This window comes from Onychomys torridus, chromosome 4, assembly GCF_903995425.1.
Source record: "Onychomys torridus chromosome 4, mOncTor1.1, whole genome shotgun sequence".
NCBI lineage: Eukaryota > Metazoa > Chordata > Mammalia > Rodentia > Cricetidae > Onychomys > Onychomys torridus.
The window spans coordinates 47974118-47996301 of record NC_050446.1 but is presented as its reverse complement, the minus strand read 5'-3'; the positions used below and the strand labels follow the sequence as shown (position 1 = coordinate 47996301).

The 22184-nt window shown below is 41.3% G+C and overlaps 1 protein-coding gene across 1 annotated transcript in view; it reads right to left on the bottom strand.

Annotated features, from left to right (window-relative positions):
• Positions 1-3512: 3512 nt before the first annotated feature.
• Dcaf17 (DDB1 and CUL4 associated factor 17) overlaps positions 3513-22184 on the bottom strand; it is a 29532-nt gene continuing 10860 nt past the window's right edge. The window contains exons 6-14 of the mRNA XM_036186329.1: positions 19521-19610; positions 17043-17147; positions 16645-16750; positions 13525-13667; positions 10963-11072; positions 8908-8995; positions 8118-8201; positions 7031-7186; positions 3513-5928 (exon numbers count right to left, since the gene is read on the bottom strand). Coding sequence (XP_036042222.1) covers positions 5785-5928; positions 7031-7186; positions 8118-8201; positions 8908-8995; positions 10963-11072; positions 13525-13667; positions 16645-16750; positions 17043-17147; positions 19521-19610 — 1026 coding nt within the window. The 3' untranslated portion in view covers positions 3513-5784. The remainder of the gene's footprint in view (positions 5929-7030; positions 7187-8117; positions 8202-8907; positions 8996-10962; positions 11073-13524; positions 13668-16644; positions 16751-17042; positions 17148-19520; positions 19611-22184) is intronic.

Sequence of the window (22184 nt, the reverse complement as noted above, 5' to 3'; positions counted from 1 at the left end):
ACACGTGAACACAGCAGCTTTATTCATAACAGTGAGAAAACAATAGCAGAAATAGCTCAGGTGCCCATCAATAGGGAAACAGAAGAACAGACTGATGTATTCATATAAAATATTCAGGAATTCAAAGGAATAAAGAAGTGATGCTCCAACATGAATGAATTTCACAGTCATTGTGCAGAGTAGTTGGCCCTGGAATGTGATGGAGTCAGAGTCAGGTGAGAGGGTGGCCCAGGAAGGGAAGACTTCAATGCTCTAAATTTGAAAAGGATTTGGATTACATGAACACAGAATCTCAGCAAATTCATACAATGTCTGTGCATTTCATTACATGTAAATATGAAATAAAAATGTAAAATCTAAATGAATAATAAATTTATTATATGCGTACTAATGTACTGGGGATAATCTGACATTTGTGATTTCTTCTGAAATGCATTGAAAAGCTAGGTAATAAAAGAGAATGGAACCTATGGGGGTTGGTGTTTGGTAACACACAATAAAGTTATATAAACTTCACTGTATGTTTAACATCTTCCCAACACAATGAAGAAAGTTCTGAGTCTCATCTAAAATAGACCCTGCTTGAAATACTCCATTCTCCGTGTGAGCCAGAGATCACACAGCAACCGATGGGACAGAAATTAGCTCCTGGGTTTTGTTTAGGTTCTACATGTTTAATGTACACAAACATGGTAAGAAAGAAACTGTAAAAATCATCACCACCATCATCATCTTTTTGATAGGATCTTGCTTTATAGTCTTTACTAGCTTGGTGCTAAGTAGCCCAGGCTGGCCTGGAGCTTATTCACTAAGTAGCCCAGGCTGGCCCGGAGCTTATTTACTAAGTAGCCCAGGCTGGCCTGGAGCTTATTCACTAAGTAGCCCAGGCTGGCCCGGAGCTTGTGGCAATACTCCTGCTTCTCAAGTGTACAGCCAACATTAAAAAAATTATTGAATTGAAGCTAAATTATGGTAAGAGTAGTCAGTAATACTGGTATTTACTGTCGTTACAAACTTCATCATTTCTGCAGTACTTCCAATTGTTGAACGAAGAGCCATTTTTTTCTGTCAATTTGTGCATAAACTCTGCCTTATCCAAATTTAGTCCAAAAATGAAAATTCAATTATCACACACACACACACACACACACACACACACACACACACTTACCAGGAGCTGGGCTATAGTCAAAGCATTGCTTAGTGTGCACGAGGACTGGGTTCTTCTATCTTCAGCACTGGGGTGGGAGCGCAGACCACACAAAACAAACAAACATTCAGTAAAACTCTCTCCCAGGTCCTTACTAACGGTCATTCTGTACAAGCCTCACTTCCCTCCTTGCACAAAGGGGAGACAATGGCTTATACCTGAAGGGGGTTACTTCAACAGGACACTTTACACTCATCAAGACCAGTGGCCGACAGAAAACGTTCAGTATACACAGCTGGGCACGGAGGCTCATCACACGCTTAAGGACAGCCAGACTACACAGTAAATTCCGGAGAGCGGGAGTGGAGCCAAGGGAGAAAGAGAACATGTTGTTCCCCCTTGGTTTTTAAGAAAAGTAGTATGCATAAGGTTTAATAAAATGCTCAAATGTTGGGAAACTATGGACTACCTTCATTTGAACAGAACAAAATCATCTCCTCACTTGTTAGTTCAATAGCAATAGTGACAGGATTTATTTTATTTCTCCCAGAGTTATAATAAATCCTGGGAAAGTCCAAGAACAGTAAGCATGTGTGTCACTCTGAGAATACGGAATCATCTGAACTTGCTGAGAGGCAACCCTGCTTCAGAGTGAGCAGCGCGACACTGCAGGCCCAAACCTTGGGGCCGCATGCACTGTTTCTGTTGTTACTGCTGCTATTTCTGCACTGGGAACTGATCCTAGGGCCTCATGCACAACAGCCAAGTGCTCTACCACTGAGCAAATCCCCAGCTCAACTTCTCGTATGGGAGGCATTTAAATTTCCTCCATTCTTTTCTATCTCCAGTATCTTTTGGCATCTTTTTAATCAACCATCCCATTACCAATCATGCAGCCTACATTCCCATAAACTGTGTCAACTGGCCAAAACTAAACAGCTGTAGCTAATCCTGTTAGCTGGACTCAGCTTTCTTGTATGCGAGTGTGTGTGTGCGCACACACACACACACACACACACACACACACACACTTATTTTTTATTTATGTTAGATCCCCTGGAGCTGGAGTTACATGAGGCTGTGGAGCCCAGTGTGGCCTGTCACCGTGCACCCCAGGCTAGCCTCCAGCTTGTGGCAACCCTCCTGTCTCACACTAACAGTCTCTCAGTGTCACGCTATGCTGAGACTAGAAATAGCCCATCCCTTCTCATCATGAATCCCAGAAATGTCTCAACTGCCTTTCTAAATACACGGGTTTCTTTCTACTCACACACACACACACACACACACACACACACACACACACACACAACAATGATTTAAAGAAGAAACTCAATGACCGCCAGAGACTCTGCCAAGACCAAAGTCTAAAGGCACTGCTCCAAATGCTCCCAGGATGCAAAGCAAATGCACTGCCACGTGGAGCCTCTACAGCATGTCCTCTCCTCTCTCTGCTCTGCTCTCCTCGTTGGATTTGTTTTCAGTGTGTAAGCTTGTGGGTCAGGTGTAGGGTGCATTCCAGCACTTGAAAGGTAGAGGCAGGCAGATTGCTGAGTTTGAGGCTAGCCTGGTCTACACAGTGTAGCAAGGCAGTCAGAGCTACATAGTGAGACCTTGTCTAAAAAATACCCGCCCCCGCCCCCATGAGCATGCATGCACCAAAAAACAAACAAACAAAAAACAAAAACCAAGCCCAAACAAACAACCTCCCTCTCCCCACAAACAACAAAGCAAAACAAAACAGCAAGGTGTGACTACGCTAGGCAGGTCTGGGCATGCACCCGTTAACTGCTCTGTAATTATAATGCTGCCTCTAAAATGCTCTTGGTGTTTCTGAGACACTAAAGAGAGCTAGCTGTTAAGTATAAATGAGACTGAATTTTTCAAACAGTAGATCCAAGGATTATACTTTAACATGTTACTACCTTGCTCACGAAGCAATTATTTCTACATTCTCAGATGGCAATTCTACATAGGATCATCTTCAGAAAGATTTCTTTTTAGCTTACATGCATTCTGCCTTATTCTATGATAATGCATACTAATATCCATAATCTGGAAATCCAAAATGCTCCAAAAACTGAAACTTTTTTAGTGCTGACATGATGAGTACAAAATTCAACAGCTGATCTCATGTGTTGGATCACAGTTAAAACACAGATGGGCACACTTAAAATAGTGCATAAACTGCCTATAGGTTATGTACACAAGATACATAGTTTTTGTGTTTGTTTGTTTTTTTGTCAAGACAGGGTTTCACTGTGTAGGCCTGGCTGTCCTGAAACTCCCTTGAAGACCAGGCTGGCCTCCAACTCACAGAGATTTTCCTGCCCCTGCCTTTGAGTGCTGAGATTAAAGGCATGAGCCACCACCATCTGGCCACAAGATATGTATTAAACATAAAAAAAGATTTCATGCTTCAACCTTGAACACATCACCAAGATCTTATAACGTACCTTCAAATATTCTAAAATCAGGGGGAAAATTAAATTACAAAACAATTTTGGTCCTAAGCATCTATTCAACCTGTAACTTTCTATGCACAAAAAGATAATTTTAGATTTGTTTCCTTTATTTCTTGATTGTATAGACCCTGCTACTAACTCTGATTTTTAAATAGCCAACACCTTTCTCCTTAGTCCTGCTGATCATAATCAACTAGAAACAGCTTTGCAGACTTCTAAGGGCCAACTGGACAGAACCCACACCATCCTTAACATGCGGTCAGGACAAAGTAGAAAGATATTTTTTATACAAATTTTCCAAGCTAAAATCCATATTTCAATGTTAAACTTGAATAAAAAAATGGCTTACTGCTGTTCTTTTATGCTTTATTGAGACAGGGTCTCATGTAGCCCAGGCTGGCTCTGAACTCACTACATGCCAAGCTGACACTGAACTCTTGATTGTCCTGCTTCTACCTAGGGATGCTGCTGCTGCTGCTGCTGCTGATTTGCAGTTCCCTGAGAGCTCGGATTACAGGTGTGAGCTACCCACTCTGACTGATCTTTTCTTGTCTTATAGTTATTCTTTTGAGGCTGAATTGGGAAAATGAGATGAACATGTACATTCTGAGCAACTGGATTTCTCAAACAGAATGTAAGTACAGTTTTCTACCTATATGTAGGTTATCTTTATCTAACATTCTGGAAAGTGATTACTGGAATTCAAGTGTCATGCTTAGATCTGTTCTAAGAAGAAAAAAACACTCCTTCCATGAACAATCAAAATCTTCCTCTGGTTAACCAGGTGATTCTCAGACAGGAAAGAACTCCCGGGGTTTCAACTGTGCTACAAGGAAGAAGCCACCAGGGGCCAGCAGTGCATGGAAGTGGCCTAACAGAGGTCCCTTTATGTTCTCACCTAGATATGAAAATCTCTAGATGAAACACACTCACTGAGTAAAAAGAATAGAAAATAGACCAACATCTTCAGCTGTATTAGGAGCTAAATAGGCTACAAATCAGGAAAAGGTTTCACTTCAGTGTTGCGTGGAGTCTTTTATAACACAAATACTCAGTGCGGGGAGATAGCTCAGTCTGGACAGTGCTTGCCCCCATGGAAATATCTGGGCTTGACAGTATGCCTTTAATCCCAGTGTGGGGAAGCAGACAGAAGAACCCCTGACTAGCCAACCAGACTAGCATAATCCTAGTGAGCCCCAGATCCTAGTGAGACCCCATCTCAAAACACAAAGTAGATGGCTCTTGAGAACACCACCATTGGCTGACTTCAGGCCTCCAAATGCACATGCACACATGCAGGTACACCTGCACACACAGGAATATGCATATATATCCACATAAACACACCCAAGTACACTGGTATTAAGACAAACACACACACACACACACACACACACACACACACACACACACACACACACAGAGAATACAGTCAACATCTGGCCATAGGAACAAGACCAGATAAGAAATGGTAATTTGAAAACTAAAATCAATTCTTGATACTGTATAGAAACACACACAAAACTACATATATAGTTTTTTTATAAAGAAGCTGTGGTGGTTTTTGGCTCAAAAGTATGATTTTGCGTTACAACTCCTATTTCTAATCTTTAATCAAAGCTTGTCTAGAGTATATAGGATTTATCTTTTGGTTGTCATTTTCAGACCAGGTCTCATGTAAAGCTGGCCCTGAATTTGTTATGCAGTCAGCACTGGCTGCGAACTGATCTTTTTGCTTGATGTGCCATGCACTGGGGATTACAGGTTTGGTCCACCACTTCTGGCTTCTATGCTTCATATTTTTATTTCTGTTTCTCTCTCCTAGCCTTACCAATTAACACGTCATAGTAGTCTTTAAGAATCATGCTAATTATCCCTGCATCAACGATGTCTCCTGGACACCTAAGTTTAACTGTCCTCCATTCCCTAGCATTTTATATTCACATTAGCACCTCTTCTAAAAGATTCAAAATGCTGGGCCTCTGGGGACAGCATCCTAGAGAGCATTTACATAAAATGGAGTCCTTACTACCTCACGTGGCAAGAGTCTGATCTAGTCCTTTGAAGCTAGCACAAGACCTGTTCTGGAAAATACTGCAGAATGTTCCATGACTGGACATAGCTGATAGGTGTTTCGCCAATGTCTCAAGTTACGATGATCTCACTGTCTTAATCACTTCTGTTGACTATTTCTTCTTCTTCTTCCCCAGGGTCACAGACCATCTGGTAAACATAGCAGCTGAAGACTCGATTGGGTTTCTGTTCGATGTGTAGCACCAAGTCTCTGTCAAAGTAGACTTCATGGCTATATGTCTGCAACAAAAACACAATCACATGGGATGTGCTTTTCACAGAATCATAGTCACTGCTAATGTCACCAAAATATCATAGCATCTACCCTAGGACAGAAATGATTTTTTTATTATTTATGTGCATGAATGACTAATAGAAAATTTAGAGAATGGGAAGAGCTTTGGGTGAGGAGGCAGAGTACCAGTTCACTGCCGGCACTGCACGTTGTGACTACATGAGCACGTACATGCACTTCATATGCTCAAGTTCCTTACTGACCAAAAGGCCTACGCAGAAGGTATGCTGTTCTTGAAACTTTTATTTTTGTATGTGCTGTGGAATGTGTGCACACTCACATGCGTGTGGACGTGTGTGTGTGTGTGTGTGTGTGTGTGTGTGTGTGTGTGTAGGCCAGAGGGAAACGACAGATGTCTTCCTCAATCACTCTCTACCTTAGTCATCGGATCCAGAGCTCAGTGATTTGGCTGATCTAGCCATCTTGCCTCAGAGATTTTGTCTTCACCTCCAAGTCAGGGGCTGTCGCACCTGGCAGAATTTATGTGGGTGTTGGGGATCCAAACTCAAAGTTCTCACATTGCACAGCCACTGGACCATCTCCCCAGTCCCCTTGAAACCTGTTTACTCATTTTAGGTGGTGTTGTGACTGAACCCAGGGTCTCTCTATGCTAGGCTGATACTCTACTCAATGAGCCATATTCCCAGTACATGTATAGTTTATGAATATTTGGAAACAAATATTTCCAAGTGCTGAAAACCCAACTTGCTCAGATACTGACTCTTATTAACTAGCTGTGGGAGATAATTATAATTTCATTTTAAAAAATGTTACCAAACTTAAAATTTGGAGAACAATAAGACTATGGTAAGGAACTAACATGTCTCAAGAAACACAAAGTTTTATCTTCAGGGGTGCTGGTAAGAAGGTAACCCTAATGCTAAGAGAAGGGAGGCTTAGGAAGTACTCATTTTGTCTTGCATGTTGGCCAATAACTTCTTTCATGTGGTCATGGCACAGGTGAGTCTGGACTGATACGAACATGTTCTAATAAATGGCACCTGTAAAGAAAACTCTTACGACTTAGTATCCACTGGTTATACGTACCACATCCCATGACTCCACCAGTGGGATGCTCTTGAGTAAGGTTCCGTACTCATTACAGTGGAAGTCCAGGTGAGCTTTGCCTTCGGCATCTATCTGAGTGACAGCTACTACAGACAGCAAGTCCAACTCATCTTCATAGTCCACAATTTTGAAAGTCTTGGAGACAGACGAAAGTAGGGCCAATTCCAGTTAATGAGCTAGGAATAGTCCTACATTCTACACGTAATTATCTATCCCTTATGACACAGCAGCAGGAAGAACAAATGGGTGAGAGACTCCACAGAAATGTATCTCTAGGTCTACACCTGTAAAACATGGGTCATTCCCCAGATTTTCAGGTGTCAAGCAGTATCCTGTAGACAGGCAAACAGACCCAGAAAGAACACTGGAACTTTGGAGGTGGAGTTATAGGCCTCGGCAAGACGCCAGTTTGTTCATGGCGCTGTGACCCGAACTTGTCCTTATGATTGAGCAGCAAGTGCTCTTGACTGCTGAGCCACCCAAGAGTATTGCCAGAACAACCCCAACTTTATGGCTGCCGAGTGTGCTGTTTTCCATTCCACAGGACTGAACCTAGGAGCTCATGCATGCTCTTCAGGCACTCCACTGTTGAACTATATTCATCACTCACCCTGAAGAACTTGCCTTTTAAAAACTCTATCTTAAAGAAGTGTGTGTGCGTGTGCTCACTTGCACATGCATGTGGAGGTCAGAGGACAACTCTTGGAAGAGAGTTCTCTCCTGCCACCTTGATGGATCTAAGGGTTGAGCTCAGGTCCTCCAGCCTGCACCAGCCTGGACACAGTGCTCCTGCCTGCAGAACCATCTCTAGAGCTAGGCATTGAATGCACACCTCACAAAACAGTAAGCTAATCGTGTTTTCAAATGATTTTCGCCCTAGAAACTTTACTACAAATTGTGCAGAAGATTCCAATAAGAAAGAAAAGGTGGGGGTGACACCGACTGAAACCACACATACCACCCCACCTGCAGGACCCTTCCTCCAGTGTCTGCCCTAGGCCCGGGAAGCATTCAATTGCATGGGAATGGCTACTGGCTTGGATGGTGATCTCTGACTAAAGATTACCTCTTGTTCTGGGTCATCATCCAGAAGGTTGAAATTTCTTTTCACCACACGTCCAGAAGCTGTAACAGTGATTAAGTTTTCATTCTATCAGAAGGGGAAAGGAAAATCAGGACATGCTCCATTACATGCAATCAAAGGCAGCAGCAGTCCTCAGAAATGTGGTAAATCCAACTGGTCCTTTCCAACACCCACAATCCTTCAGCTGACTGAGAAAAGTCCAAATTTAATTTAAATATAATTTTCAGTCCTTCCTTCAGTGGAAAATAATTTATTTTAATAAAGGTTTTAAATGGATGAAATGTTAGGTTAGGCAAAAACTAATTAATGAAAGGTTACAGTCTTGCTCTTCACTCATCCTCCTGACTTTTTCCTTAACACAGTACAGAAAACTAAAGGTAGCTGTGCTTTCAGAAACCTCCCTCTTCAAGGGTTTCAGCTTATACACTAAAGGAAAAATAACAGCTACAGTTAATGTATCTGGTTTCCAAAGATATATATCACACCTAGCTCTAAATTTGCACAACTATTTTGAACCAAAGATTGACAATTCATCATTAAAAAAATTTGAAGAAAAAAAAGAAAGAAAGAAAGAAAGAAACAGGCAAGATAAACTCAGTATAATCAACTGTCTTCAAATCTTCTCCGTGAGTGGGGCTTAGACCAGCTACTCATGCAGACAAGATGAGCAGATTCTGCAGAGCGGTCCTGTCTGCAGCTTAGCAGGAAAACATGCAGATTACAAGTTACCTAGATGGTTCTAGAGAAAGGATATAAAACATTTCTGACTTACCCTGTCTTCTCTATTGGCCCAGATGACAAAATCCTCAGAGATCTGATGCTGAGAACTATTATTTTCTACCTCACTTAGCTTCAAGACTCTGAAAAGGAAAAAGAATTCGAAGAATTCAAGATTGCAAAACACCATCAAACTGCCCAAGCTGACCTCAACTGAAACTCAACAAATGAAAACTTCAGCAGCTCACTTCTCCTCCATTGACTAGTCTATAATATCATCTCATACCGAAATCCGTAACCTTCTTCACACTCCTATTGTGAAACAGAAAGCACGGCCTAGCGCCACTGAACAGGTAACGCAGGGGCTTGCTCAGACCTAAACCATTTTCCAACAAGTTTAATGACACCACCATGCAAACCTCACTCTTGCTGCAGCAGGTCCTGTGTGTCTCACCCTAATGTTAGAGCAGATAGTAGTGCTGTTCTTTCTGTAGACTACAGGGCTGAGAATTCACCTAGAGCTAACAGTGATTGAGGCAGGACCAGCAATGAACTGCAGTGCAGGACTTTTCAAAGAGAGTAAAATGCACACTTAACAATACCATTTTTTTTAGGATTCTATTTAAAGATTTGGATTTGCAGACTATAAATGATCTTATGGGTCAAGCTGATTAATAAAGAGAAAATAAGACAACTTGCTTCCCACCCACAGAAATTTATTTACATTATTAAAAAGCTTTAACCATGTTCTCAAAGTCCCATAATGCAAAGAGAACAGCAAGGGGGAGCCACCCTGGTGGTGATAACCGGACACTTCACATTGACAACAACAAAGAAATCAGATAAAGTTTGAACCTGAGAGATGAGTCAATTAGTGGAAATATTCAAATGGGGCTTATCTTTTTAGAGCTGGGGAGAAGTCAGGCTTGGTGGTGCACATCTTAACCCAGTACTAGGGAGGCAGAGGCAGGTGAATCTCTGAGTTCAAGGCCAGTCTGGTCTACATTGCAAGTTCCAGTACAACATAAATAGACCTTGTTTTGTTTTGTTTTTTTAAAAAAAAGGTTTTGGCATGAGAGGGATGAGAGGTCTGGGTTATATGTATATAATGAGGGTGGGGGTTGGGGAAGGAGAGCATAGTTCCAGTTTTTTAAATCAAGGGAATAACTAGAATCAAACAGGAAGAAAATCCCGAGTGAGAAGAGAAGCCCTGCTTACTGAGGTTAAACAGCAGTTAGCAGAAGTCTGCGCAGAAGATCAAAGCCATGAAAGACTATCACAGAGAAGGCTGAGAAGTAGGAGAAAACAGTTTGCTGTCAAGGAAACCAAATGAAGACCATCTGAAGGAAGAAGGTCGACTTGAAAGAGAACAGTAAACAAACACCGGTCCACAAGCTCGGAACAGAGGCAAATCACCTGTCTCTGAGGCACCTGGAGCAGGACCTCACTCACAACAGGCAAGGGCTCTCCTGATGAACTACAACTCCAGCACCTCCTTCCCACTCCCCGGTTTGTTTTTGTTTTGTTTTGTTTTTTGTTTTTTGTTTTTTGTTTTTTTTGGATACAAGGTTTCACAAAGTTGCCCAGGCTGGCCTTGAACTTGCAATCTTCCTGCCTTGGCCTTTTGGTTAGCTGGGATTTCAGGCCTGTGCCACCTGGCTCAGCTCTCTTCCTTCTTTCTCATCAGTCCTAGAACATGAAGACCCATTTAGGTGTGTGGCACATTTCCATAATCCCACGAGTTGGGGCACAGAGGCTGAAAGACTATGAGATCAAGGCCAGGCTGGGCTAGACACTTGTAACCAGTATGAGCTACACAGCAAACCCCTAAGAGCCTGTCTTAAAACAAAGCAAAGAGAACTGAATGATGGCAGGGAATCCCTAATTCCCTTCATTCACTCACATATCATCTCTCCAGGAACTTTTCTGTAACACTTACAGACAGTAACGGGAAAGCTGAAGAACAAAACCAGATTGGAGAGATAACAGTCTCTCGGGAAATACTCCACACAAGCAAATTGTTCATAAAATTACAAGGGTTACAAGCAAAATAAAAAATGCCAATAAACGCTACAAAAATTGCTTTTAAAGTACTAACAACATTACTCACTTGACTTGATTTGGGCCAACATGTATAATTCTTCCAGAAGCATCGGGGTGGAAATAGATCCAGTCCGATTCTAGTGAACAACATTCCATTTCTTGGATTCCGTTTCTTGCCTGAAGTTGGAAAAAAAAAAAAAAAAAGTAAGCCGGGGATTAGAAGGGTAGATAAATTGTCCAATCAAACCCTTCTGGTAACTCACAGGTACAGGAAAGAAAATATAAAGCAGCTGAAGGAGGACATGTGTGAGGGTCAAATGAGGAGGACACACAGCGTTGAGAGATTCACAACAGCGAGAGTCAGAAACTCCTCAGATTTACCCTGTGTCACACCATATACCTCAGGTAACAGTAACCCAAGTTACCTTCTCTCAAGCATGTGCTAGGGGGCTGTGGGGATGCTTCATCACTGCTACACTGAATTTTAATAACCTCAAAGCAAACATCAGCGGCATTTTATGGCCAAGAGACTGACACAGAGAGAGCAAATTTTTGCCCGTTGTTCTGAACCCAGTGAACACTAGATCTGACTCCGAAGTCCACGAACTTTCCATGACTACACACATGCAGTTTCCTACAACTTCCTCCTCCCACCCCTATCCACAGCTGCCTGTCAATCAGAAGAGTAGGTACACTCACAGAAACACGTAACCAAACCAAGAGTCTCTGACTCAGTTCACATAATCTCCTTGATTAAGTCAAATATTAAACACTCATATCTGTGAAAAGAGCCTAACACTGATGAGCATTTAAGACAAGACTAGTCTTATTCTACACTATGTAGGCATTCTTAGACATTAAAATAAAGAAAAAAGCCAAGTGTGGTGCTGCACACCTTTAATCCTACTTGGAAGGCAGAGGCAGACAGAGCTCTATGAGTTCCAGCCTGGTCTACAGAGTGAGTTCCAGGACAGCCAGGGCTACATAGTGAGACCCTGTCTCAGGAAAAGGGGGAGGGGATAGGCACTGTATGACAAATGATCTACACGGACTCATGTTTTACCTTCTACCCAGCAGCACCAGGAACTAAGAGCAGTGTGCATCCATTAACTTCTGGCTTTGGCAACTAGGTATAAGTGTGCTGAAATACAGGCCTGACCAAATGCCGTTGTTATTAGAGAGTATGAGATAGGTATGCTTAACATCACTTATTTCTTTATGAAAGAACACATTGAATCAGTTCTTATATAAAAACATGCAGTAAATGTATAGGATATGCACTGTGCAAGGTTTCAGTGGATGCAAAGGAACAGAGAATACCAGGTACTGGTGGCTGAAGAGAGTTCTGGTTGAGAGGTGAATAGTTACATCAGGGCTTTCGATGGCAGGAAAATCCTCTGTAAAATGCGACAGAAGGGAGAGGGGGTAACAGGGGCTGTTACCTGTGACCAAGAAGTGTAACCTTCAACATGGTGGAAGGTGGTGACCTGTGACTCTAAAAGCTACCAGAGCCAACAGTGACTGACTGCGTAAGGGCCCTGACAGACCTGGGTGTGGAATGAACTCAATCCACCTCATAAAAAGCAAACTTATCTGATAGAAACCACATTAAGTCAGTGATACAAGGAGAGAAGCGAGCCAAAGCATGGGTCAATGGGTAAAGGTGCTCTCTGGGCAGGCCCAGTGACACATAAACAGGGAAAGAATCTTGGGAGAATATAAGCAAGGAGGAAAATGTATCCCCAGCCATGTCAGGCTATGCTAGACCTCAAATGATTAAATGGAAACTCAAGAAAAAAAAAAATCATATTTTGAAAGACAATTAAGATGAACTTAAAAGGGTTAAACTTTTACTGTTTTCCATGAGCCATTTCTTCCTGTGGTGCCAGAAGCAACTTGAGGAAACCCTAGAAAATACTCCATTTCAGCGCCAGAACCCCATCTGGTTCTGCCCTCTTCAAAAGTCAACAACACATTCCACAGCAATTTCAGAGGCAGCCTGAGTAGATTCTAGCAACAGTTCCCACGGAAACATCTGAGAGATGTTTTCCATGAGAATCCTGCAGCAAAACCGTTAGAACAAAACCCTTCGCTACAGTCCCAGCACTTGGGAGGCAAAGATGGAGTGTCAGGTGTTCAAGGCCAGTCTTGCCTATGGAGTGAGTTGGAGGTCAGCCTGGGTTACATGAGTGTTTAGGAGAGGGATTGAGGGAGGGAGGGAAGGAGGGAGAGGAAGGGAAAAGGAAAGGGAGGGAGAGAGAGAGGGAGAAGGGGAAAGAGGGAGGAGGAGAGAGAGGGCAGGAGGAAGGAGAGAAAATGAGAATCCTTGGTGCTCTAAGACCATTCAAAAATTTGTGTTTTAAAAATCTAGGGGACAAAACACTATTTCCTATGTTCTCTGCATTTTAAATTGTCCCCAAATGCCAGGTGTGATGGCACACATCTTTAATTCCAACACGGGGGTAACAGAGGCAGGCAGATCTCTGTGAGTTCCAGGCCAGCCACTGCTACGCAGAGACACTGTCTACATGAGAAGGTAATTCCTGGGCATATAGTGCTATTGGAGGAGTAGAGAATAGAAAATTCTAATAGAAATTTACTATTAAAAAGTTGAGGACTCATGAATTACCAAGGCATTATCTTTTAGGGCACAAATATGGAAAACTCCTTTCTGTTTCTTCTTATTAGGTGTGATGATGTAGTGCCAAGGGTGGCCTCCTATCTGAAATGTATTCTCCAGGGACGAAACTTCAAAGAGTGGAGATGGTGAGTCTGTAAGGATGAGCAAGAGAAATTTATTGGCTTCTCATTTTGGGTGGACTTGTACCACTCATTAAGTTCAACATTTCTTGGTACATGTACATACTTTACAAAGTCTCATTAATGAAAAATTACTATGTTCAAGGGAATAAAATGCAGTCATTTTGTTGCTAAGAGAACAGAAAGCTGGTGGAAGACAAAGTGAAGCTATTAGTTAATTTTCTAGGCATGTATTTTGGTGGGAATAAATGGCCTACATGTGGGGGAAAAAGGTCTGAAGATGGCTATCATGGGGGTGAGGGAGGCAAATATATAACAAAACTGCAGCCACCCCTGAGGGTCATGGGTTAGCCACAATGTCAACTCCCTAAACAATCGAGGAACGTAATCAGGTCTACTAAACCTTCCAAAGGCAAGGAGACCTTCCATATCATAGTCTAACAAATACACACCAGCAAATTTTACAAAAGCTGACCTGTGTTAGTTTCTTGGGTAGAAGCAATGTCAGTCTGAATGAATGCAACCAATTTAGGCCACAGTGAGACTTTATTAAAGAGCAGACATCACTACCAGTATTATCATCAAACAAGTTCATTTTTACAGTCTCTTAGGGATGGACATCAAAGACAATTTTGTTGGCTTTTTTTCTCTTCCTCTTTGATCACGGTTTTAATTATAACAAATAGATCCACTCTAAACACTGTAAGGAGAAGGTGTTGCAGGGAGGCCAGTCTTTGGGTGGCTACAGACCAGACTGCTCCTCGATAGCCTCCTGATTTGTGCTTCTATCTGGTTTATAAAGCCACTTGTCTTCAAGGCATTGTTCTCAGATCATTTGGATAAGAGTTACATGTTAGAATGGAAATGTGTGTTTTGTTAGGGCTCTTCTTACTTCTGAGAGCTGTACACAGGAGAAAAACAAGTAAGGAAAAGCAGCTTACAAGCAATTTTGAGGAGAAAAAAAGAACAGGTATAGATATATCAAAGGTATTTAAAGTACTTAAAAGCTTTTAAAAGGAAATATCTTAAATAAACACGGTCTTTTCAAATAATAAAAACATATTAACATCCCAATACAATAACAGCCAAAGGGCATGTGCCAGTAAACCATGAAAAGGATTCAGATGCCATGTGCGAATAAACTCAGGTTCGGTCCCCAGCACTCTCATCATAATTAGCTACAACTCCAGTTCCAGGGGATCCAGCACCCTCCTCTGGCCTCTGCTGGCTCCAAACAGTGACTTATATACAGCCGACATACAAAATTCTTAAAAGAGCTTAATGAGCATGTTTGTATTAAGTTCAGGAGGTATTCCCGAGGTTAGGAGGTATTGCTAACTTTTTTTATAAAACTGCCTAATTCACTTAAAAATGAGTAATTTTTAAAGCACTTATTTTGGACTTCATCGATAGCTTAATCGGTAATACTGGGCACTTTTCATAATTTATATAATTGCCATTTGCCACAAAACAGAACATTCTTTTCCTTTCTTGCAGCTTTCATTTCTGTGCCTTGACTATTTGTGGATGATACAATGGTAAACAATGATTAAAAAAAATTCCTGGGGGTTGGGGATTTAGCTCAGTGGTAGAGCACTTGCGGCAAGCGCAAGGCCCTGGGTTCGATCCTCAGCTCCAGAAAAAAAAAAAAAAAATTCCTGTTTTATCCTGGCTATATTAGAGAAACTTTTGAAGTTTCATCTAAAAAAGCCCATAGTGTTTATTGGTTAGAAAGAGATGAAAATGTTCTCTGTATCATAGTGAGTGACTCTTAATGAATTCAGAACAGAACAAAACACTAGGATAATGCCATTTATCTAATCGCCTCTTTTAACTGGACTACAATCATCAGGCTGCCCTTGGATGCCTGAGAAGAGATTGGGACAGAGAGCTGCCATCTCCACAGTGTGCAACAGACACTCAAACGCCTATATCACTTGCTAATTCCCTCAGGCAGATGACCCCCACAAATCATTCAATTATATTGTTCTATAATAGGGAATAATTTCAAAGACTATGTTTTTTTTAACATTTTTATTTTACCTTTTTTCCTTTTTTGAGACAAGATCTCATGTAGCTCAGGCTGGCCTTCAATTGCTGGCTTTTTACTAAGTTGCTGAATTTAATAAGTTGGGATGGTTTTTGCTTGCTTTTTTTTTTTTTTTTGGAGAAAGAGTCTGATGTAGCTCAGGCTGGCCTCAAACTCACTATATAGCCAACGATGACCTTGAACTCCTGACCCTCCTGCCTCCACTTCCCAGGTGCTGGGATTCTAGGGATATACCATACTTGGCTCAGTAAGTGAGTTAAATACAGATTTTTTTTTTAAGCCTTTTATCTTTTTTTTTTTTTTTTTTTTAGATTTATTTATTTTGTATACAGTGTTCTGCCTGCATGTGCGCCTTCATGTCAGAAGAGGGCGCCAGATCTCATTACAGATGGTTGTGAGCCACCATGTGGTTGCTGGGAATTGAACCTGTGTCCTCTGGAAGAGCAGCCAGTGCTCTTAACCTCTGAGCCATCTCTCCAGCACCCAGATTTTTTTTAAAACTGTCTTCATAGAATCATGCAAAACTTTATTTTTTATTCTCCCTAGGTCTGGAATCTGTCTATCTTTAGTGGGCATAGCATTAGTATTTCCTTGGAAAACACTATCCTTAGAAATGGGTGGACTTAACAAAATTAAAAAACCTTCGGTTCTAAGGAAGCTAAGATGGTATGAATCGCCACAACTATCATTTTCCTGAGAAGGAAATCAAGGATCAGAAAGGGAAAAGAACTTGAGAAAAGGCCCAGTATCCTCAGGCCTTCATTCCAGGGAGCGGTGGACAGAACTGTGTGACATTTACTCAACAGTAAGGACACACACGCTGTATGGAAGTAAAACAAGTCAGGGTACAGTCAGAGAAAAGAGTGGTGTTCTCAGGGCAGGGCTAGTCATATGAGCACTTACTTTCTTGAGTTGAAAAGATGCTGTATAGAGCCATACCTGTGATCCTAACATTACAGGGGATGCCGAGAGGAGCCTGTCCCACGGTCCCTGTAGTCCCGCCCTGGCTGCATGCACACCCTAAGTCAAGTTTCTGTTGCATGAACTAAAAACAAAACAAAGCAAAAATGGTGGCTTTAGAGCCTGTTTAAGGAAAAATAAGATTTACACGCACATGACAGAGAATGTCTTCATTCAAGGGCCTTTCTGTTTATCCTCCCCACCCCTCTTGCAAAGATTATGTATCTGTTCACATTTTTATAATAACTTTTATAATTTAAAACTGTATGAGTGCCTGACTTGTCAAAAATGATAATAACCACAAAACAAAAAAGGACAAAAAACTTCAGTCCACACCTCATACTGCGTGTGAAATGTCCAACTGGAGTTTTCTCTACCTGTTCGATGATGGCTTGGAAGCTATACAGTCTGACCAGTCCCGAGCTGTACATCACAATCAGTATCCCATGTGACAATGTAGCATCTGTGACATTCGCGAAAACCTAAGGGGAAAGGCAGATGTCACCTAAGTAAAGACCAAAAGGCCAATCCTTTGAGTCTTCAGAATGTTTGCATGTCCTGCAATTAAAATGTAGCAGCTTGAAGCTAGAGTCTTGCTAAAGGCAAGCAGCAGCCTCTCGGTCCTCAGGCCGGAGCAGCAAGGGAGGCGCCACACACAGGGCTCAGAATGATGTGTCAGCATCCATCTGCTGTACAGCTTTGTCAATACCAAGTAATTAAAAATTGGACTTTCTGTGGAACAGTGATAAATAGTAAGGCCATGTAATTCTAAAGTAGTATTTATCAGGTATATCCAATAGAGACTCAGTATTTACACTAAGATGTTCTTCATAAAGACAAATATTTATAGCTGCTTAAAGGCAAAAACGATTGGACCTTGGAAAGTAATTACAAGAGAAATGGCCAGCTATGGATCCATGTGCATTTGTGTGCTGTGGGTACAGTGCATGCATGTGTGCAGGGACATAAGCCCATGCTCCTGTGTGCAGAGCATGACACTGGGTGTCCTGTTCTACCACTCCCCACTTTATGACCTTCAGACAGGCTCTCTCTCCCTGAATCCAGAGCTTTCCACTTTTACAGTTAGGCTAGCTGCCTGGCAAGCCCTGCGAAACCTCTCCTGTGTAGTGTCAGGGTTGCAGGTACACATGCCTGGACTTCATGTGGGTGCTGGGCATCTAAACTCACGCTCTTATGACTACATAGCACGTACTCTTACCTACCAAGTCATCTCCCTAGTTCCCAACTCCAGATGTTTGTCACTATTATGTTGCTTAATTTCTATCAAGGGTTGATTTCTCAACTGCTTAAAAAGCAAAACCATAAAGATCAAACCCTACAGACATTTATCGAGAGTAAGGTTTGGCTTATTGTTCCCTAAAAATTCTACTCTTGAATCTTATGATGACTTTCTCTACAGCTCTGAGAAAGGACACAATTCTGTGCCTTGTTTATATTCAACAAAAAGCAAGGTAGGCAAATATTTATAGTACTAAAAGCAGTATAGAGGAACTAAAAATCCATTTTGACTTCTATTCAAGGAAGATTATTCAGTGAAGATGTACCATGGTAATAAGCATGTATAATTTTAATATATATAATAAAAGAAAGATGTAGAGTTACAATAATCAAGACCAAATCCCTCAAGTGATTACACTGGATACATTAAAAATAAGCAGGAACAACTTGGACTTTACTAGTCTCTTTGTGTGTTCCTGCCGCAGATGTAACACACATACAATGACTTAATCCACCTGCACAGGAAAACAATAAAGTGACAGGCTGGGCTTTTTGTCGTTTTCTTAGAAAGATAATTATGGTTTGCTTTGAGCTGGATAGCTCTCAGCTTTTCAGTTCCCGCCTCCTGGTCCCACACTTTGAAAAGAAGTACTTGGGGAATTCAAACACTTTTAAATTAGTAAAGAACTGCTCAACTTCTAATAGAATACACTGTCACAATGTCTTAAAACACTTAAAAGTGACTAGTGCAAAGTAAACTATAAGTGATAACTAATATTATTCTTTATGCAATTTAGTATAAGCTTACATATTAGGAAATGTTTAATAGATTTATATTGATTGCTAACGAATACTAATGGAGTCTCAGGATCTTGACTCCGACAATATTTTCAGTGTTTAAACACTAGCAGAAGAGCCCCAAGGTAACTTTCCACAAAGTGAAAACTTTTAAAAAGAAAGTAGACTCTTACTCAGTTGAAATTTGGCTCTTCTTTCCTCCCATGTATTCCACAAATCAAGACAAATGGGAACACAATAAAACCCAGACTGCGTGAGTTAGAAAATTTATGTATTCCATTACAAGTCTTGTTTATATACTATAAAGCACGTTTTAGACCTTTGCCTTGTAATTAAAATGAGACATTTTGTTGAAGCTTCATGATCATTTTAACAAGCTTTGAAAAAAATTCTTTAGGCATTTCATAATTTTTTAAAATAGCAGTTTGTAAATGACCACAGGTTTCCAGCACTAATAGCACTAACCATCTGAGAGGCATAAAAACATGCAGGAAGTTTAGGCTTCTTCCCAAGTCAAATGTTTACATTTTGATATGCAAAAAGATAGGTCAGTAAACATTTCATAGATAGAAGAACATTCCCATTCAAACCATCTAAAAAATAAATGAAGATATTACACTTAATTGTCAATAAAATTGTACGTAAGTAATTGCAGTGTGGTGCTGCATATCTTTAATTCCAGCATTTGGGAAGCAAAAGCTGGTGGATCTCTGAGCTCAAAGCTAGCCTGGTCTACATAGTTCCAGGTTATCTAGGGCTACATGGTGAGACCCTGCATTTAAAAAAAAAAAAAGAAGGAAGATGTTAAGTTTTCTTACCTTTTTGTTGATCTCCAGAATCCCCACAAGGGAAAAGGGCAGAACCCGGAATACTGCAAGGTACAGCAAAACAGGCTGCTGAGTGCCTGCCTAAAAGAAAAGAATAAAATTATAGGGAGCTCACCAAAGTACTTTGGAAGACAATTATCCTCACAAGTTCAAAATATCCCTCTGTCCTTGTATAATTTCAAGTATACAAAAGTTTTCATGAGTTGAGACTATCCATCTATTTAGAATGAGAGGTTACTTCACCAATAAAGCAAACACTTAAAATGGTCACTAATCCTCCAGCTCCTCACACACGAAAGTACATAAACATAAAACTCTACAAAAGGAAGCATAGCACAAGCATTTCTTACCATTACAATCTTGTGGATTTTTACTGTAAACTGGGGTTCTAACAATGAGCCCAACCAAAAGCATGGTGCTACCATGGTTGCATCACTGAAAGTATTGTATTGGCGTGACTGTGCTAAAGACAGACGACACAGCAATGAAAGCTTGAATGATTTATCAGCTGGAGAAGACAGCTCCTTTATCTTGAAAAACAAGCTCCCAACACTTATTTCCATTATGATATGCAAAATAATCTATTTACTTCTCTAGTACAGAATTCAGGGGAGTATCTTCAATTTAGGGACAGCATAGCTGTCGGCCCCGTCACAGTGAATTTTGCTTGAGCAGAAATAAGGTTTGAGCACCAAGACTATCAATCAAAGCCACAGGAAATAAAAGTTAAAGCACAAACAAATACAGAAACTGAGTGTGATGTTTAAAGTCCCAGAGACCTGCCCTTTCAAAGAAACATACTTCTACTAAGATCCTTGTTCCTAAAACCTAAAGGCAGGTGTATTTATATATTGTGGGAACATGGTCTCAAATGCAGAACTGCTTCTGAGACTTTAATAATATTATCAGGTGATAAATAAAAACCTCAATCCACAATACTGTGCAGAATTAGATTGAAGTCCTGGTTCTTCTGCTGTTAAAATTCTCAGAGGCATATTAGACCAGGTGCTCCTAGAATTCTCATGAAATGCTGTGTTACTTTGTTACAGTATTTAGCTTTTAGGAATTTTCCTTCACCAGAGCAGAGACCTACACAATGAGGGTGAAAAGCACATTGACAGTCAGTGACCCTCCCTCAGGCCAGCACCTCAATATTATCAGAAAAGGCCAAGGAGACCCCAACAAAAGGCATGGAGTTATACTATTAATATGACTGGGCAGGCTATAGGAAATATTTATAAATAACCATCATTAAAAGTAAGTTTACAACTGGGCAGAAGTGGTGCAGGCCTTTAATCCCAGCACTAAGAAGGCAGAGCCAGGTGGATCTCTCTGAGTTCTAGGCCAGCCTGGTCTACAGAATGAGATCCAGGAAAAGCACCAAAACTACACAGAGAAACCCTGTCTCGAAAAAACAAACAAACAAAAAAGTAAGTTTAGATCTGGTTAAATGGTTCTGATGAGGCGTTTGATCCCTGGAACCCAAAGGGTAGATGAGAACTGACTCCTGCAAGCTGTCCTCTGTCCCCCGCTACCTGTGTGCTGTGACATGTAAATATATATATTACATTACACACAGAAATACATTAGTGTAATGAAAACTTTTAAGATGAATTTAAAAAGCTCATCAATAGCTTATTTGGTTCAGTAGGGTTCACAAAGTCAGAGAAGGCAGGTAAGAGAGGAATGAAAAGCAGAGAGTGAAGGAATGCACTGGAATTGATAAGGGAACACTGATGTGGTGATTGAAATAAGGTGAAAGCAGAGGAACTATTTAATTTGTTAAAGCTTCTAAATCAGGTACGGTAGCACACACTGGCAATCCCAGCATTTGGCAGGCTGAGGCAGGAGGATCTCAGTTTGAAGACAGACTAGGCTGCACAGTCAGACTCTCTCAAAAACAGCAGCAGCGACAACAAAAACAGACCCCAAAACCCCCCAAACAGACCCAAAACTCCCCCCCACAGACCCCAAAAACACCCCACACACAGACCCAAAAACACCCCCCACAGACCCCAAAACACCCCACACAGACCCAAAAACACCCCACACAGACCCCAAAACCCCACACACAGACCCAAAAACACCCCACACAGACCCCAAAACACCACACACAGACCCCAAAACACCTCAAACAGACCCAAAAACACCCCACACAAAAAGGCACCCTGTAGTGGATAGCCATCCCAGCATTGGCCTGGAAGTTCCAACCCCCATTGAGGCTTCAGTAATGATCACGCCCACAAGGCGGGGCAGAGGACGGAGACGGTCTTGGTTCGGGGACACTGGACGCAGGAGGTGGACCAAGCAGAGTTCTCCAGAGAACACCGCCGGACTGTGCTATACCTTTGCCAGACCCTGCAACCTACCCCTTCATTTTTGTAAGTTACCCTACAAAATAAACCTCCCTTTTAACTACGTGGAGTGGCCTTAATAATTTCACCAATAGCACCCTAGAATTCTAAGTAAATTACCTGACAGTTAAGGTTACAGGAATTTTTTAGAAGGCTATGTTTTACATTAAATACAAGGAGGAATTCTAATACAGACCTTGCCAAAAGCAAACAGAAAATAATTCTTATTAGAGCTGTTTTTTTTTTATATATCCTGTCCTGAGATAAGAACAGAAAACCTCTATGAGAAAAAACAAAACTA